Source organism: Manacus vitellinus, unplaced genomic scaffold (genome assembly GCF_001715985.3).
Source record: "Manacus vitellinus isolate BGI_N305 unplaced genomic scaffold, ASM171598v3 scaffold_3_pilon, whole genome shotgun sequence".
In the NCBI taxonomy this organism is placed as follows: Eukaryota; Metazoa; Chordata; class Aves; order Passeriformes; family Pipridae; genus Manacus; species Manacus vitellinus.
Window position 1 is genome coordinate 20243636 of NW_021940535.1, and position 19554 is coordinate 20263189.

The 19554-nt window shown below is 39.1% G+C and overlaps 1 protein-coding gene and 1 long non-coding RNA gene across 4 annotated transcripts in view; one reads left to right on the plus strand and one right to left on the minus strand.

The window, feature by feature from the left end:
- The window catches only part of LOC108640238, a 25450-nt gene continuing 5896 nt past the window's right edge, over nucleotides 1-19554 (plus strand). The window contains exons 1-3 of one of the 2 annotated variants that reach the window (XR_001921024.2): nucleotides 1-140; nucleotides 770-928; nucleotides 15938-16063. This is a non-coding gene — a long non-coding RNA (uncharacterized LOC108640238). Of the gene's footprint in view, nucleotides 141-769; nucleotides 929-15937; nucleotides 16064-19554 lie in introns of those variants that run through there. The other variant, XR_001921025.2, reaches the window with a different exon arrangement.
- The window catches only part of GALNT15 (polypeptide N-acetylgalactosaminyltransferase 15), a 25194-nt gene continuing 9669 nt past the window's right edge, over nucleotides 4030-19554 (minus strand). Inside the window, exons 5-11 of one of the 2 annotated variants that reach the window (XM_018075798.2) lie at nucleotides 13521-13688; nucleotides 12805-12922; nucleotides 11842-12036; nucleotides 9127-9258; nucleotides 7935-8036; nucleotides 6942-7082; nucleotides 4030-6051 (exon numbers count right to left, since the gene is read on the minus strand). In XM_018075798.2, the coding sequence (XP_017931287.1) occupies nucleotides 5905-6051; nucleotides 6942-7082; nucleotides 7935-8036; nucleotides 9127-9258; nucleotides 11842-12036; nucleotides 12805-12922; nucleotides 13521-13688 (1003 nt within the window). In that variant the 3' untranslated portion in view covers nucleotides 4030-5904. Of the gene's footprint in view, nucleotides 6052-6199; nucleotides 6689-6941; nucleotides 7083-7934; nucleotides 8037-9126; nucleotides 9259-11841; nucleotides 12037-12804; nucleotides 12923-13520; nucleotides 13689-19554 lie in introns of those variants that run through there. The other variant, XM_029961865.1, reaches the window with a different exon arrangement.

The following is a 19554-nucleotide window of genomic DNA, read 5'->3' on the forward strand; positions in this document are numbered from 1 at the left end:
CTTGCAGGAGAACCTGGAATGCGGGGAGGACGTGGCCACTTGTCCCAGCTACACCACCTGAGTTCGACCCAAAAGGTGATCTCTGCTTCCCATCCAGAGTGTTTTTCACGTGTTCCTGCCACTTCCCGGAGGACTGGGAGGTAGGCTTCCCTTACGCTTGGGCGTGCTCAGGTGATTTGTCCGGCCACCTAAGTTAGGGCAGGGAGGGCTGAGGTGTGGAAGAAGCCTCTGAGGGTGCCTGGATCTTCCTGACCAGTGAAATGCTGGGGGGCACCCCGAGTGAATCAAATGCCAAGATATTAAACAGCAGGACCGCTGCCTCCAGCTTTGAGGGCTCAGTCCTGGGCCCTTTTCCCCAGCCTTCTGCTTTGTCCTTTGCCCTCCAGAGATTACTTTTGTAGATCAGAAGAGATGAAAATCACCCCAGGTGCCAAGTAGAGCAAAGAGAGAGCAAATGGCCTGAATGCATGATTATTTAGAGAAAACCATTTCCTGCCTGGCATATCATTATGAACTTGCAGCATAAACCTAAGGCTATTGTTATTGGGTTGTTGGGTTGTTCTACAGTGCTGTAAAACGAAATTGGGAATTGAAATTAAATTCAGCCTTTCCCATTTGCCACCTTATTCTTTCCTTCTTAAAATCAAATATTGATTTTCCTCATTCTGCTTAGTTAACAGTCTTTGCTAGTTTGTAATTGTTATAAACACATTTGCTAGAGCTGTCAAAGCAAATTCCAGCAAAACAATTTTTTATTGAAATTTTCCAGCTTGTTGAAAGCAAGACATCCCAGAGGAAAAGGTTCTTTCTTATGATGGGTCACAAGGAAGCAGAGCCCAGCACCTTGTCGTGAGCAGCCTGGCCTGGGAACCTCTCTGATCACTGCCTGTGTGACATTCCAGCTCTGTTTCAGAAAGCAAAGGAAATGGTGAGTCTTGTTCCACACTGAAACCAAACTTGGAAACCTTGGTAATTCCACAAAATGGAATCACCGCTATCTGCCAAGCCTGAGCATCATGTTATGTGTCATCTTGAATGAAACTGTACGAAATTGTGTATTTTTGAGAAAAGACAGACATCTTCTTGTGATTAGCAAATTATAGTCTTGTGGTTCTTATTTTGCTTATCAAGTTATTTTCCAATGTCAAGACCTATTTTGTTTCACCCTTGCCTCTCATTGCTGATTTAAGAGTTGTTCTTGGCACTAGAGAATCCTAAGAGTTCTGTCACAGGCTACACTCAGAAGCAGCAGCTGGAGCTGAAACCGTTCATTGTTTATGTAAAACTAGAAGTTACTTCCTTAACATCAGCACCAGGCTCTGTTCCTGGGCTTGTACGTGGGCATATTTACGCAGACACCACAGACTGACCACAATTTGTTACTCTAGGAAATTAACGTTCCCTTTGCTTCTGCAAATAAAGGGATCAACAGCACACTGCCCTGAAGAAGTGGCTCTTGGCTCTGTGTGGGAGCTTGCTAGGGCAGCTGCTGATCCATCAGCTGAGCTGCATGAGCTCAGGAAGCATGGATGCTCAATCAGACTTAAGCGGCCTTCCAATGGTTTGGTGACTGATTGGTAAGTGAAGGCAGATCCTGGCAGCACAGATGATGGGTTTTCAATGGGTATGACACATACACGAACTAGATAAGACAACAGAAAGGCAGGGGTTTAGATGGACAACTTGTCTGATGAGAAATTTACTGCAAGGCTTATTTTTTAATTGACATGATGAATTTTATGCATCTACCTGCTTGAAATACTCTGATTATGAAACTCTTTGTTCACTGCTTGGCTCTTGAATTCTAAGCGGGCAAAGTGTGTGCTAATAAGAGGGAAAGAAAGAGAAGATGACAGAATGCAATGACCTGTTGTCTCTGTAGGACTGTTTTGCATTAAATGTTTTGGTTTGACTACAGCTTTTGATCGCTTTTGGTTCGTTCAGTAATCCCAAACTGTATGTGTAAAGAGAGATTGACAGAAATAGCCTCTCAGTGGCTCATACTCAGGTGTAAATATCTGATGCTCTCAATCTTGAGAGATGAACTCCTGACAGTCAGAGTAACAGCTGATTTTCTTTCAGCGCTGAGATTAAATTTTTTATGTAATTATTACATTAAATGATGAAAAAGAGACTGTAAAAAAACCCCCAGTTTTCACCTAGTAGAATATTAAATTAAGAAAAAATACAGTGAAAAATATAATACTAAAGGATGTAATCCTCTAAAGCTCATTTATGCCTGTAACAATACAAGTGACATTATTAGATTATTTGTTGTCAGTCTGTAAGACTGAGGGATTAATAAATGTGGGAGCAATAAGCAGCTGTGAGCTGCCTGAAGTGTGTGCCAGAGATCACGCTTTCCAGAGACTCTCCTTTCCAGGAATTCTACTTCTGTAGTCCCTATTCAGACCTTTCCACTGAAACCAATAGAAATTATGGCAAAGGTCTACAAAATCAAGCCCCCTATAAGATGTCAGTGGAGGCAGAGTCCTAGTCTACATTTCTGTAAGACTGTTAGGTGATGGCTAAATGAGAATATTGCCACTGGAGGCTTTCCAACTGGGTTCTTTGCAGACCAGCTGTGCTGCAGCATGAAGAAAATGAGACATTAACAAATCATCACACAATGAAGAAAATTAAAATACATTTAACTGTGTACTGATATACTTTATTCAGGGCCGACGTGCAGTTTGCATAGCTTAAAAACACGAGCTTAAAAACATGTGACCAATGTTTGCAAAACACTCCTTTTTTTACTCTCTTCCAATACGTTTGCAATTTGAATCAAGTCTTCAAGTCTGTATTTTCTTCCATTTGTCATTAGCTGGGAGAGGAATAAACCAGGCTGTTTAGTTAAAGTGTTGTCAACCATAAGGTGACCTGTTCTTGAATCTGACCTTTTAGCTCAGCTTCACAGGTGGGTTTGGCTCAAAGCATTCATTATGCCTGGATTGCCAAATTCAAGGAAACAGGTGGAGCTAGACTATAAGATGTTTATTTGTGTTTTGCTGGAATTCCTTTGTTCTTGCCCAAGGCTATACTTCGCAGGCCTTCAAAGCTTAAACTGCTTTGTTCTTGCATGAAACATTCTGTTCTTATGTTTCTCTCCTGTCAGTGGGAATTAGCAGAACCTGGAATGTTGACCCTGTCTAAATACAGAGCTGAAAGCATGTTTTGTGATGCTGAAGGCATCACTATTGCATGAAAGATGGGCAAAAATGAGGAAAACACACCAGCACCCTTAGCAGAGACTCTTTGTTGAGCCCACTGCCATGAGGAGAAGGTTTCAGCAGATGGATCCAACCACAGGGGCAGGGTGTAAATGACCACAATAAGGAAATAGTATTGGTACAACCAACCAATGCATTTAAAAGGTATACAGGAAGGAATCTAGGAAAAACAGGGATAAATGCTTTCCCTTTGGGGCTTTTTTTGTGTGTAATAATAAGCTGTGTTTATATTAGAGGGAAGTGTGCTCCATGACATGGTACACAATCTGTGTACCCTGGATGTCTCTGTACAGAGACCTCTTAGACCACCTTGTAGCTCCCTTCTGGCCTGTGCTCTAGAGTTTAGTTTGCTTGGAAATCAAACACACATTCACTCTATTACTAAACAAAAGAAGTATTTTAACAATTATTTTCTAAATGGTACTGAACCATATATTTTCATTTTATTGTTGGAAGAGGTATTAGGTAATGTATTTTTCTACTGTACGTATATCTACAGCAAACCTTACTTTCTACATTTTTATCATTATGTTACAAAGTAACATAAGATGAAGATGTCCATGTCTCTGAAATTTAATTCCAAACATCTCCTTTCTAAACCAAAAATCTTTTCATTCTTCTTTGCGATACATCCCACTTCTGTTCAATTACCATATTTATATACACATTTTTTTAACATTAACCCAAATGCTGAAGGAATGATATTCCTAGTGTAGTGTCCAAAATAAAATAAATAATACATAATTTAAAATCTGGAATACTTATAATTTTAAGTAAAGGAATCGTGTCAAAAAACAGCATTTTACTCAGCTTTTATGCAATTTAAAAAATTCTCTCTTCTCACCCTAAATTTGGGCAATGGTCAGGGATCACTTGGTGCTCTGGAAGAGGTTGCTACCATCTTCTCAGATGAAAGTTGAAGCATTTTAAGAATGTCACAGGAAATTTTAAGCAACACTGCAGCAATAGTATTAGATTCTGATGCTATCAAAGAAAGCAGGAGTAATAATCAGGATGATTGAAGTGATGCCTGAATATAGTGTGGAATTTGTAGCACTTGAAGTAGACAGGGAACCAGACACTGGGAAAAATTTTGGACAACACTGCAAACGTGATTTTTGTGTCTTCTGTTGTAACCAATTTTATATGCTCAATATCAGTTTATTATGATTTACCAAGAGCAGGTGACTGGAAGGCTCTGAGCAGAATATTCTGTTATTCCTTCCTTTCTCTAAACAATGTGCTGTACATTAAAAAAAAAACACCACAATTTTTTCTCTTGAAAAGCATCTCAAAACATAACTAAATTTCCTTAATGATGCCCCCCCTTTAATAAATACCTAGGATCATGACTGATTTATACTATAAATTGGGTGTGATGCTGATGTGCGAAGACTCCCAAATCTTTGTTCTGTCTCAGCTGGCTCTTGGGAAGTGTCATCATTATTGATTTTAACTCCAAAATTGAAAGTACCCTAACAAAATACTAAAGTGGAAGTCTGCTTGGCTACTGCATGCTGTGTGAGACCATTCTTGCTACCTAACCTCAACTCTCATTCACCCCTTTGAAAGACAGCAGGTCAGCAGCAATGCAGGCTCTACAGAAGTTTCTCTAGGAAATTTGGTCTTTTGAGGACCAACCTGGAGAGCCATGACAGCAAGAATCTACGGTTCCTTCTTGGCTAAAACTCACAGAGTGAAAGACTTAACTGAGGCTGCAAGCAAATGGAAGCAAGCACCAGTATTTTCTTCCTGGGCAGCTACTGTTGAAAACTGTTGTTTCCCTTCACTTGCTGTTTTCAGCCAGCACTTCTGTTACTGTAATAATAATAATAAACTCAGCCCATGGCTTTACAAGAGCAAATGGATGCCACCAATTCTGCTTATAATTCTCTGCAAATAAGCAGAGAACCTAAGCTGTTACCCTTCTTTCTACCACAAAAGTTTCCTCAGGAGTTGTTCCTAAATGTCATTAAAACAAAACAAAAAGTTGTTTTTTCAGTCTCATTCTCCCATCCAAAATAGATTGTGGACTAAGGATTTAAGGAAGGGTGTGCCAAACGCTGAGGACTGTTAGTATTCCAAGTCGATTAGTGCCTAATTAAGTGCTACTTTATGCTCTGTGTAATCTCATAGAGGGTAGAAATTTGACTCAGGCTAGTTGGAAAACAAAGTTTTTGCTATTACATGTGGAAACCTCTACTACTTATACATATAAAACTTACTTTTTTTTTTATATGAGTCGAGTGCACTGTTAAACAAGGTTAAACTCTTATCCTGGTTTGGCTGGCTTCCTCTTACAGTTTCAAAAGTCTCACAAACATTAATTTTCCTGTATCCTCCGAAGTCACAGAATATGCTGAAGACAGGCTGTCTGGAAGCCAATTTTCCATGTTGTTTCAAAGGGCAAACTTAACTGTCTTCTGCAATAGCAGAGTTGAGAATCTATTGGTGCTCAGTCTCTTTATTCCCTGCTTCTCAGAATAAATAGAAATTTTAGCTAGAGCTGAATAAATCAGGAGCCAGGCTTTTAGATAAGAGACCTTCCTAACTTCCCTGCATGCTACAGCAAACACAAACATCTTTCTTGTCCATGCAGGAAATGCATCTTAAATCCCAAGCAGAAGTAATGTTAAATTTTGGAGACTCGACCTCCACAGAGACTTGTCAGTCATCTCTGATGTAGCCCATGGGAATGTTCAAATTGCCACACCTGATTTGCGTTCTTGTTACACACAGACAAAAACAAGTCCATCTCATCTTCACTCTTTGCTGCCTCCATGCATTTGCTAGAAAGGATGTGGACAATCATTCCATTCTACAAGGTGAGAGAAGAAGGGAAAGAAAGAACAAAATAAAAATAAAGCTAGAAAATTTTTATATACAGCAGATCACCAGTAAGGACTTGTTGTTCAAATATTTTTAAGTATTACTCCAAATACAATGAGTAGGTTTAACTTTGTGCTCAGAGCATGGTAAATATGCATAGTTCCTTTTGAAGCTGACAGGAGTGGTAGGTGCAGAATTCTTTTCCACCACTATTTGTTTCCTGTGGCTACAGATTGTCATCAGCATCAGCCTCACTACTACCGGCCACAAAATTTCACAGTGCTTCCCTTAGGAATCAAACCAAATTACAGCAGGAACTGTCCCAGAGGCTTTCTGCATCCCAACAACTACAGTAACTGCTGTTTTCCGGCTGTCCCAGAGCATGAGGTTATTCAGTCCTGTAGAGGAGTTCCTGCTGGGTGAAGTCCACTGAATAATATTGAATTCCTCTGATATTGCTCTTCTCTTACAGTACAGGAGGAAATTTAATGTTTCCCACTAAGAGCTCCTCACAAAGAGCTCTCATTTGGGAGGGTTCAGGATTCCCAGACCCTTTCTCTATCCAAAAGAAGTCAGCAAAGATTTGCCCTGCTCTTATTTTCACAACCACTGATTCTGATTCTATCCTATAAGACAAACAGTGAAAACAAGGACATAGGAATAAAGTTAGGATCTCTGTACTTTGTATTTCTAAACGAAATGTATTTCATATAGTGTAAATGAGCAAGAGGCATCCTAAGTTTTCTGGCTGAAAATGGTACAGAAGTGAAACTTGCCCTTCAAATACCTCATCCCTTCCCCACATGAATGCTGTAAATCACCCAGTGATCCCACAGTCACCATCAGCTGCCTTTCCCTCACAGCAGAGACACTACTGACCTCCTGGACATCCCAGTGCTGGTGGCTGTTGTCTGTCTCCTTTGTACAGTTTTGAGGGATAACCTTCCCGTGTCTGACATCAAAGCAAAACAGTGGAGCAGAACCAAGCCGGATTTCCTTCATGCCGTTATATTCAAAGTGCTGGAAGAGGGAGGGTTTGTTTGAACAATGATGGACAGACATCCCAATTAATTTCTAAATGCTAATTCCATAAACAATTTCCTGTACATGTTTGTTAAGGTGCAACCCAAACATGAGTGACAGAGACCCAACAACCTTGACCCTTCAAAGCAATCCCCCCTGCTAGCTAATTCTGGCATAACTATTTACCTAAGAAAAGGCCTTATGAACTACAATTATGTATAAAGTAAACCCATCCTATAATAAAATTTTCTAGTTTAATAAATATTTGAATAGAAGGGTGTTTCTGGCAGTGTCCTCACACAATGCAGTTAGAAATGTGCCTGCAGCTTACCCTGAGCTCAGTGTGAGCAGGAAAACTTGCCTGGGACTTGGAATAAATATCTGCAGTCAGTCTACATTGGTTTGGCTTCTCTTAAAGCATGAACTTTCTGGACTAATTTCAGTTTGGGAGTCTACATGAATTTTCCTCCTGCTTTACACTGCAGTTTAGACACTAAACCAGTTTTAGTCACTAATGGGGGAAACCCATTCCCATTATTCTGGAACTGTTATGTATTTTTTACTCACAGGCTTTCTGTTCCCCAGACATGACCAAATACACCAAACAAATAGGCACTTAATGATGTCTGCTGGAGCAAAGTGTGTCTATCAGTGACACATGAAACATTGCCATTTTTCAAATTACTCATCTTCAGAAGCGTGGGCGTCAATACCTTAACATATGCCTAATTCTGAACACATCAGTTATTTCCACCAGTGTCAACCCAGCTACTTACACGTTGGAGTGACTGTCTTCAGGATGGTTCCCTAGATCTGACACAATGCCTGTATACTCAAGGTATACATTACCTGGGTGAGACTGTCACTGCAAGGTGAGAGTTTGATAGAGCTTTCTGCAGTGGCTTTTCCAGGTCTGTAATCTGCACAGAAGCCAACACCAGTATTGTAAAGCTGTAAGTAAAGATTTATACTGACATAACTCACAATTGGATACAACCAAAATATCCTTCAGCTAACATTTTTGTAATTGTATCCCTTTATGATACGTTTTTGTTCATAATTCAGGCACTACTTTTTTCCAGCCTGGATCTTGAATATTGATCTTGCAAACTGATCTGATATAAAAGACAGTTTCATCAAAGGTCAGTGCTACCCAGTGAGTTTTGTTTAAATTGGAGATACCCCCTTCTGGTTTTAACTATTATGATAATGAAAAGAAATCTTTCGAACTTTTTATACTAATGGAAAATTGCACTTCAACCGGACACTGTAGTCAGAAAAAACCCAAGATGTTCCAAAAGAAAAGAAACATGTGACAATTTCTGTCATCTACACTCAGTTCTTGCACTCTTCTCTAGCAAACTTGGAAAATAAAGAGCAGACAAAATAGTAAAAGGACACAGTAAAACCCAGCTCCAGATAGCAGACTGTGAATTAATTAGTAGACCTTGTTGCCTTTTTTGGGGAAACTCCCTTCTGTTAAGGCTGCTGGGAATAAATTAATATTTAATGAATTATAATTATCAACTATGAGTTATTTAAAAAAAAACCAAAAAACAACATTGAGAGTATTGCCTCCTGTACACAGTCAGCCAAGGAACTGCTATTGCTACCACTTCTGTCCTTGGGAGAAGCGCAGAACTGAAGAAATGTTTTTTTCTCTTTGTGCACATGGATCAGCACAGAGATATATCAGCTGCTGTTGCTGTTGCCATCTGCATGAGGCAACACAATTCTTTTCCTTTACTAATAGCACCTTAAAAACCTAGGATCCTCTGAGCTGTGACACTGAACTGAGTCAGACAATCTGGGTTCAGTTCCTGGCTGTGTTTCAACATCTATGTGAGATGTGTGCTAGCCCTTTGTCTCTGTCCTTTTCTTTCTCCTCCCACCCTTGTTGCATTGTCTGTTTGGACAATAAAAGTTTCGAAGCAGGAACAGCCTCTCACTCACTCTATGCTCCCTGAGTACACGGAAATGACAGTGGAGTCTTTAAACAATGAAAAACACTGATCATTTTTTATAGGATGTTTTCTCTTACCTTGCCAGAGAATCTTGGCGTGTCTCCAGGTTGGGAGAGTTCAGGGTACACATTTGATACAAACCACTGGAAATTTCTACAGCCCAGTCTCTTCTGTAGCTGGAGGCGCTCACTGCAGTCTGGCTTCTCTGCCTTTGTGGAGAAAGGGAGAAAGCATAAGAGCAACAAGGTTACTAGTGTATTTGTGTTAGAGATGCTAGGAGTGAAAATAGGAGTTGTTTCTACCACCTTTTCTAGCCTACATGTTACAGATATCGATATATGTCTCTTATCAATATCTCTTGCAAAGGAGGAAGTCCAGCTATAGCGTTTCTCAAACTTTGTGCTAAAACAGCCACAGTCTGGCATTGTGAGAGAAGTAAATATTTCAGAATTAGCATACATTGTGAAAATAAGTATTTCCTCTACAAATGATTATTATACTGCAAGATAAGTCAGTCTTTGTCATATTTTTATATTAAAAAGTCAAGACCAAATTTGACACTTGTTGCACTGAAATTCAGTGGTATTGTATTGGATTGTCATTCAGTATAGAATTTGTCCCTCTGAGTAAAACTTAAGTCCTGGCCTTTAACAGCCCAGATTATGCAGTTATTGTCAGTCCTTCATGACCAGAGGCATAAGTGATGACAGAATTTAGCCCAAAATATATTATCTGACAGTTACTAAATCTAGTAAACAAATTTGTTTTGCAGCTATAAATGCATAAAACCTTTCCTATGATTTCTGTGTTTTCTCGAATTATAAACATACACAATATCAACTCTTCCTCTGTTCTGCAAAAGGACAAATGCCTTCAATCCTTGGTGCAGTTACGGGCATCTGCACTGCAAAGAACCGACAGTCTGAATATTTGAGGGTATTTAGCACTGAGGATGGCTAACAGGGTTCTGAAAACTCTAAGTAGTTAAGTGTCTAATCCTTCAGCTTCAAAACCACACAAAACAGTTTTCTAAGTCTCTCGGTGCCCAAATATTAAAAACATCTCACAAGCCTTAAGAGTCTTCCTCCTCTTTCTTTCCAGCAATACATCTCCCCCCTTCATGCTTCTACTTTTTAAAAATGCCATTGGGATGGGATTCCAGGAGACTGGTCTGGATTTCTACATCAAAAATTAGGATTGGTAACATAAGCAAAGAATTGCCTGTGAATAACTTTTTCCTCAGACCAGCTATTTCTCTGCATCCATAAAAAGGACTTTGCAACATGGAAAACACTGACAAATTAAGGGCCTTGGAGATCAAGGGCAAAGTATGGGCTTCTAAAGGCAGGGATCAGTCATGCTATGTGGCAGTTTGCCAGCCCCTGTAAATTGCATAGGCAATGCTCAACAGTTGCAATATGTTAAAGAGAACCTCATAGTTTAGTGTCAGTCTTAGATTCAATAAATGTAAGAACAAAGTTCAGCAATTCAGCACCACACAACCCTGTCCCCTAAGAGGTTTTCCTGGAAAAGGGAAGGAGAAAAGTAAAATGCTACCCTTAAAAAGAGATGTCTCTCATGAGACTGCTTTGGCTGAAGAAGATAATGGCAGTAAATCTCATTTTGTCATACTAGTTACAGTCTGCATTTGATGCTGAATAAATGGTGTAAATAACACAAAGAAAATCATTATCCCTGTAAAGCAATCTGAAAGGAAACTGTGCTTGTAAATTAAATAAGCAAACCACACAAGAAAAGGAGCAAAAGAGATGGTGGCTGAAATAGCAGAGAGCTGGGAAGAGCCTTATTCATCTGTTTAATGCTCACACCATGAACATCCTGTGCAAGATGTGATTCAGATCATAAACCGAGAAGGCTTATAAAGGAACCTAACAGGGGTTGTTTTCTGCAGTGGGCAGTATTAGCAGTCAAGGCTCACAGAGAATTTTGTGGTGGCCCATAGGTTGCTCTGCTCACTCTCTCAGTGCAATAAATCCCCACAGGGCCCTTTGCAGCTGAGCAGCAATAGTGTCATTGCTTGTTTGTGCCTTTTGAATGACATCCAGCTGCACTGACATGCTGAAAATATTGGCTATGAAAGAAAGAAAAAGAGAAAAAGAGCTGTTTATGTTATGGTGTGTTGGGCACAGAGATAATAAAATGGATCATTTGAGGGAGCATCATACTTAGAAGTACTGAAAGTATTCTGGCTAGAATAAACCCAGGCAAAAGGTCATGCTGCTTACAGCTAATAAACTGTATCATTGGTGACTGTAGTTTTTAGTACAGAAAATTGCTTCTGAGCTGACAAGAAAAGCCTTCAGGAAATTTTTAAATGATTTAAGGACCTAACTGCCCATTTAAAAAGACTTGGCCTAGTGTGCTCCTTTCGGGTACAAGGCTGAAACCCTTGTGAGTCAACTGACAAACATGTGGCTAGTGGATTTCAAACCTACAACACAGACAAGGAGAGAGAAGCTTTGAAAAAGATGTGAAAATAGAGTCTTTTTCTCCTTAAAAGCATGGCTTTGTTAAAGGAACAGGAAGGTGAATGACACTTTCATTCAAAATTGCTCACAAGTTGGCCCACTGCCTTGTAGGAGAGGATATTCTTTCTTCCCTTCCTGATCTGACAGCTCTTCCACTGGAAGGTTTAATAAAAAGTCCATCCCCAGCACCATGCTCATTGAATGTTTGACTGCACACAGACATCCCCACCCCTATTCCACCTTCTTCACCTACCTCAACTCACATGCCTTCCCTCAGAAACAAACCACTACAGATGTCTTTACCTTGCTGATTAAAAAAGCCACTGTGTCGTGCTTGTAGAAGTTCTCTTTGAATGGGCCCAGCCAGGTCTCTGCTATGCGGATTTTGTTCCTCACAATGGCCTCCTCATAGGCGAAAGCAGCGGGAACGTGATGGCGATAGACGTGCCCAACTCGGGAGCATGGAATAATTTCTACAGAGCCACCACAGAGCCAGGTCTGGAACACAGGTGAAAGCACAAAAGGAGATTACCTTATTTGGATTACCTTTATCTGAAAAGGAGAAGCTCCTTTACTCTAGGCTCTGCCTCAGGAAATCCTAAGCTGCACATTGCTGGAAACAGCAAGAGCCTTATTATATTCTTTATACACTGTTCCCCACAGATACAGAGGCACAGAGAAGATACTGGGCATTCAGACCTCTGGTTTGACCCAGCATGGCTATTTATATGCTTTTATGTTTTTCTGTGCACAAACAGTGCAGTGTAGTGGAAGGACCTGGGAGCACACCTTCTCTTGTCTGGGACATTAAAAAGACCATACCCTTCATGCCTGCAATTTTCATTGCTTTTTAATCTTAGTTACTCTTTGTATTCAGCAAAAATCAATGCAAAGGATTTAATATTAATAATTTGTTATTAAAAGTACAGGTTGGCAAAGAAATAAAGGTACTCTCCCTTTGGTGCATGTTACACGCCAGAATAGAAGAGGCAGCTTTCAGAGGGTGCCAAAAGTCCTCAGGCAGATACTGATAGTCAACAAAACTTCCTTCTCCCGACATAATGCTCCTAAATCAGAGCATCTGCATGTTTTTGTCCTGACAGACTGCAGAGCGTGGGGATAGATTTCTGCAAAGAAGGTTTTAATCTGAATACCCTGATAAGTTTTGCACTTCATTTATTTTATAAATATCTTCTTGCCTTTTCATTTAAGTTCCTTAAAAGCCCAAGAGTTACCACAGTTTGATGTTTTAATTAAGGTTCTTACCCTTATAGACAGCTCCAGATTTTCTGCTCCCCACATGGTCATGTCAGAATCATAAGCTCCGGTATTTTGGAAGTAATGCCGATCCATGGCCACCACTGCACCAGCTACCACAGGACTCCTGTGTAGAAAGCAGTTTGAAAGTGAACACCTTGAGTTTTGGATAAGGAATTATGTGAAGTGTGAAAATCCCACCGTTTCCATAGAGATAGCATTAAAAATGATTGAATACTGCTCCTATAAGCTTGAATGAATTGATTATCTAACCAAAAGAAAGAATAACTGGAGTCTAATTCCAGGATTTGCCTGGGGAAGGGAGTCAAGAGCTGAATTATCAAATAAGGCTCAGAACAATGGGAAATGTGGAATACGTGTACATCCAAAAAAAGAAACAAACAGATCATGATTAAGACATCTCTTTTAACTCTTTATGACTTGTTCTTGCTTTCCCTACAAACTTCCACACCTTGTCTGGTCAGGCTGTACACCAGTTGTGTCAACGTGTGGAAAATATTGGTCATGTTGAAAGCATGACTGCAATCTAGTTACAATAATTACTAAGGGCCAAAACAAACAGTGTAAACAAAAACCCTATCCCTTCAAAAATATTAACTGAGGATATGCAAGTAACCATATCTCTCCTTTGAGCTGGAAGATGACCCAAACTGTACAGTTTGCTGCTGAGCTGAGTGGAGGCGCATTGTCTGATGGACTGTTACCTGATAGGGCTGATGGGAGACTGTCGTACCTTCTCTTCATGCTCTGGCACTGGTTCCCAATGAAAATCTAATTTCCAATCAAAAACACCTCGATGCAGGCCCACAGAGTGATAGTACTGAAAAGTCTTCCAGTCTATGACATCTATGACGGGGGAGACGACACTGTTTCTGAAAAAGACAATAGCATTTATTTCCCAAACCAAAGCATAAATTAAGTTCACTACTCTGTTAGCAAACAGTAGTTCTCCACTTTGACACTGTTGAGCATAAGCATTCCTCTAAATGTTGAGTGCTCTTATTTTCCCTGCTGATAGAAGCTCAGGTGCTCAGGGCATGAGGCATGCAGTGCAGAATCTAAAGATCAATAATTTATTGATACCCTGTACCTTGCACTGTCATTTAAAACTATTCAGGATTTTGCTATGAATTAACTATCACAATTCTTATAAAGCTATTTCACACAGAGGCCCCAGCCTCTGATGTTACAAGCTCTGCATGGATGCAAAGTTTATAACAAAAGATGATTTTACCATCCTTTGATTTTTCTGTAGCTGTTCCACACACTTCACAAACACTCTACACATAAACTGAAGTTTGTCACTTCAGGCCAGTGAAGAGTGCACTTATCCTTAGTTTGTTCTGCTGATTGTTTTGCAAAAACATCTATTATTGAGTTCATAAACCAGTTTCTGTTTGTGTTTTATCACAAGCTTAAAATGCTCCTGCAAATGCACTGTAACAGTGTAGAATCTACTTTTAAGAGCCAGAACAGAGCCATTACACCATAAGTGGCAATCCTTCAATTCCTTTCTAACTGGAGTTAAATTTGGATTAGTCTGAGAAGAGGCATTAGACATTTCCCCATGGCAAACAAGTCAGTATTTTGCAGCATGCTTGCATATCATCTTGGAATTAACTGGTAGTTCAGAAGAGCCTTCAGTGTTCCTTGTTTCCAGGTCAATGACATATCATATTTGGAAATTGTCATAGTATAAAGGTAACATTATCTATTTCTTCTCTGTTATGCAAAAAGGATAGCCTCTGGTCTCAGTGTAAGGGCTTGGCTATAGTTCCTCTGGAGAAAAATCAGTAATATTTAAGAGATATTAAAGTATGTTGGAAAAAATTACTCTTGTTCTAGAGCAGGAATGTCCATATAGGAAATTATTCTTGAGTAGTTATTTTCCTAGAAAATAACTTCTGTTTAGAGACAGAGAGAAATGAAATGGCCAATTTTGGGGCAAAAAGTAGATTTTTTTTATCTCCTCTTTTAAAAATTTGTATGTTGGTCAGAAATCGCTTGAGACAAATTTGCTTAAAACACAATACTGTTAATGAAGAAAGGACATCTCAGAAGTCTCCAGTGCAGTGAGGCATTTGTACTTTTCCACAGCAAAGACCAGAACCAGTTGAGAAAGAGGGTAGCTCTGGGCGATGTTAACGTAATCTTGACATATCTTCTCTGCCTCTACAATCATTAATGTTTTTTCAGTATCAGAGTGGGGGGAAACTCCAAACTTAGTTTTATCATAGTTGACATTTCCTGTAGAGAATTTTAGAAGCCCATGGAGAAACAGAGACTACTGATTGCCAGTGAATTGTATAAAGACAAACTATGAAGGGGATTTCTTTTAAATGACTCTGTTATTTTTTTATTTCCTAATAAAAGCAGACTGTCCTATGATAAGCTAAAAGCAGGAAGATTTAAAATAGAAAAGTGATTATATTTCTCTGCTCACATGTAAAACCATCCTTTGTAATATGCAATAATAGGCACTCTTAGAAACAAGCATTTGGTTTTATAAATAGATGATAAACTTTTATAGTCACATGCAGCATTTGTAGGCATATACATTAAGGCAGTGAGTTGCTGTCATCCCTCTGCAGGAATCAAGAAATGGAAAGAAATTGTACTAAAAATAATAAAGCTGATATCCTCCCCTGATTCTCTTAATGATAACCCTGTGACACAGTTTTGCATCCAGGACAGGAGAAACCACTTAGTGCTCAAGCCAGCAGGAGCCTTTCTACTGAAAGTTTTACTCACTAACACCACTGAAAGGAAACTGTTTCTAAGTTACTGAAAGACAGTGTCCTGATGGACTCACATAAGCAGGTATTTTTCCTTTGATATGCTGGGGAAAATCCACCTAACAAGTTAAATGGATTTTATGTGACTAAACTTCAGAAATTAAAAGTCACTGTAATAGTAATTTCCACAGCCTACTGTGTTCTCCAGTGTTTGAGTATCTCTGACCACTGTCTAGTTAGGAGAGTAGCTGCAGCTGTACACTTCCCACCTCAGTTTGCTGCTACTTGCTGAAACCCACACTGTCTATTGCTACTGGTTTATCCATTCTCATCCAGACAGGACCGAGGAACTAATGACCCCAGGGTAGTTTATTTTACAATTTCAGAGTCAAGAGGAAAATACCAGGAGGGAGTATTTGAGTGAAAGCCAGAGGCAATGTGGATTAAACCATTCAAAAGACCTTGACCATGAAGACCAGACCACATGAACTGAACTGATCTTGAATAGTTTGGACAGAAACAGTGCAGATACTTAGATATGCTCCTATATATTCTGGATTAGATGATTTCAGACTACCCTACATTTTCATATTATTTCATCCGTTTAAAAGCTGTCCTTCTTTTTGGATCCACCTTAAATTGTTGCCACTATAAAACTCCAAACTCCAATGATGCTTCTGGTATCAGTGCAACTGCTCACAAGAGTAAGTACCACAGTAGTAGTTCTTGTAACTGGGCATTGATTCTTCAGTGCTGTTCAAGAAAAATACCTGTAATGACATAACAGATTCTAATGGTTTGGAAACCGAGCAAATATCCAAACTATCTGCAGAGTATGATGTGAAAAACTACAGTGTTCAAGACAGCTGAAAATAACTCACTTGAATAGGTCCCATTCTACATTCTACCCTGGCTAAATTCAACAGTAAACCAGAACAAAATAAAATCTACAATTGTAGAGTGCAAACTGATAACTGTGTTTTAGAACTACTAATCTAGTAACTCTTTCAGAATGCCAAGATTAACATTTTTCAAGAGTATGTTTGTAAGAGTAATTCTAGATCTTCACCTAATATAAACTGGTGTTGCTCTGCTGAAACTAATAGAAACACACCTTCTTAAAACTAAAAATTGGGAGGATCTTTCTGATCTGAAATAGAGAAATCCAGAAATTTTATCTTGTGTGAAAAGTGGTTAATGTCCAATTTTAATCTTAATCAAGCACTGTTTGCCTATTTTTTGGTTGGTATTTTCTTTAAAAACAAAAAAAATCCGTTTTCTGCATATTCAGAGATGATGGTTCTAAATGCAAATTTGCAGAAGAAGGCAATTGAAAGTTGGAAGATGTTCTTACATACTCTTCTTGTTTTTAACTGCATAACTGGCAGACAGCAGCTTCTCAGCACTTTGAAATGAAACGTTGGCAAACTACTGCTAATTTTACTCTGTGGAATCCAAGGAAAGGCAAAAACAGGAAATTCAAATACGACTAGCAGCAAGGCTTTGAACCACTTGATGAATTTGTGAATATTTCAAATGCTTGGAATGCACATGAACTACAAAAGGTCACAATTCCATGAAAAAGAGAAACCCAAACAAGAACAGTTTCCTGGTTTGGGATTTCTCAACCAAATACAATTGGTAATGAAATGTCTTCCCATGACCCTTTACAGTCACCATGGACATTATGTTCTTTTCTGGTTTTAGATTAAGTAACATGAGGAGAGGAAGATTTAATTAACATATCTGTTTTGAAGTTTTAGATACACTTTCTTTGAAAGTGTTTTTTATTGACTTATACTTACTTCGAATTTTGTGTATCTGGGAAGGAAACAGATTTTAATCTGTTGAAATCCCCCCTTTAATAAGGAGGGAAAAACCACCAAAACTAAACAGGAAGATCATGTATTTTCCTCAGTTTCAGAGGGGATTACTCTTGCAAAAATTAGATATCTAGGAAATCCAGGCAGTTCAAGTTCTCTGTCTCTGCCCATAGTTTAAACTTCAGTGAGTAACTGAGGACCCGAGCTGTTTCCACAGCATGCTGCACTTTCACTGAAAGCACCTTCCTGGCTAACTGAAGTCTTAGCAATGCAAAACATTTGAAATTAGATAAGGTTAATAAAAAGATAAAATGCAGTGATCAGGAATGGTAAAGAATTACTTAAATACTGCCCTACAGACCAACTCCAGACTAACTCAGAGCATACGAAGGGTCTCCTTGAATAGACAGACTATTCATATGCTATGCACTAAACAAATCCTGGCTAGGTAGAGTGCAAAGGGAATGCTGTATTAAAAAGTAACAATTTTTGAAGCTGTCTTTTCTGCTAAAATGCTCAAATTTGTATGTGGGGTAACAAAATCTGTAGGCGTAACCAACACGTTTTTACACTGGACAGTCAGGGCGCTGTGCCATGAATTACACCTAAATCCTCATTGCTCCTGTGTTTAGCAGTAATATTTGCTTTTGGTTTTAGATTCTCATCCTCAGTTTCTTTACCTCAACTTCTTTAAAATAGGTCACCTTTTGATCCTGATTAACTGTGAAAGATTGTAAAGAGATAGCACATCTTCCCATAACATACCATGTAAATGCAGAACATTTACTGAATTTGAAATGAATGTTATTGACAAATAGAGGATATAAAAGGATCAGGCAAACACAGAAATCCCAGGAAACAGGCTGTTAAATGTGAAGGATATGGAAGGTTTTCAAAACAAGGAGAGTAGCATGGAGTTGCATGCTCACATGCTGGAGTTGTGTGGGATCTGAATGGATAACATCATGCTTGCCTATGAGAAGTTAGAAAACAGATGGCTTATGTATTTTGTAGCTCAAAAAGCTGGGATATGGGCCACTGAAAAGTGGGGAGTCATATGAAAAGAGATGAAGGAGCTGTTCATCGTTGGTGCAAAATATTTCTCTTTTCTCTAGTATATTGCCACAAAATCAGAACCAGACAAATTTTCTGGACAGCAGAGCTCTGTTTTATATTCCTGTATCTGCAAGCTGAGGCTCCCATTTACTCCTGAATGGGAGCAGACAGATGATGAAATACCTTTTCACTGCTATGCTAATTTCTAATTCTGTTTATCAGCATTTTCATTAAAGATTAGTGACCTAGAATCATGGTGCTAAGTGGAATTTTAGAAACTAGATAAGCTTTTTAAATAATGTTAGGGGCTTCTGTGGTATAGGCAGGGAGAGTGAAACACCCTTACAATGAGGAGTGGGAGAAAGGTCCTGAGGGCCAGCTACCCCTTTGCAAGCCACCCCTCTGCCAGAGTTATGGTGCCCAGACCTTTTTTAGATGTGGAATTCCCTGTCAAAGAAACAACCAAGGTTCATTTTGCTTTCATGAGTATTCTCAGGAAACATTCTTTGGATCTTTTTTTTTTTTTTTTAATCATCCTGCTTCAGCATGATGGCCACTGGTTTCGGATTAAGGGAACAACATTTTCAAGGCTTCATAGTACAGTTCATTATATGCTCCCTTTGCCTTTCACTGCCTTTGGACAGAATACAAAATAGCAGCTGTCTTCTGCAGTCTCCTGGAAAAGGCAAACCTTTCAAAAGATGACTGTAATAATGGCAGAGCTGCATTGCTATGCACCATACGACTCACCTGGAATTAGCTTGGAACACAAACAGTTGTCAAATGAAATTATCTGTGGGGCATCTGCTCTAGTTTTCTAATATTGCCCAGGTACCTACAGTATTCATCCTTGAATAATCAAAATGTCAAGGAATGCTTTACAAACCGTTGAACCATTCTCTAGGCAATGTACTAGGCTGATGCACAGCTTCCCAGTCAATTTGTTAGGTATGGTTCACAGAACTAATCCCAGTCAAGGTGCCCATAAATGCACTTTCAATGATTTTAGAAAGACTTAATACTTTTGTGGAAAAATATATTTGATTGTGTTAGTGAATAAAACCATCATGTAGAGAGATGAAATATCATCACCCAGAGCAAGTCAAATATCTGTCAAATATTTC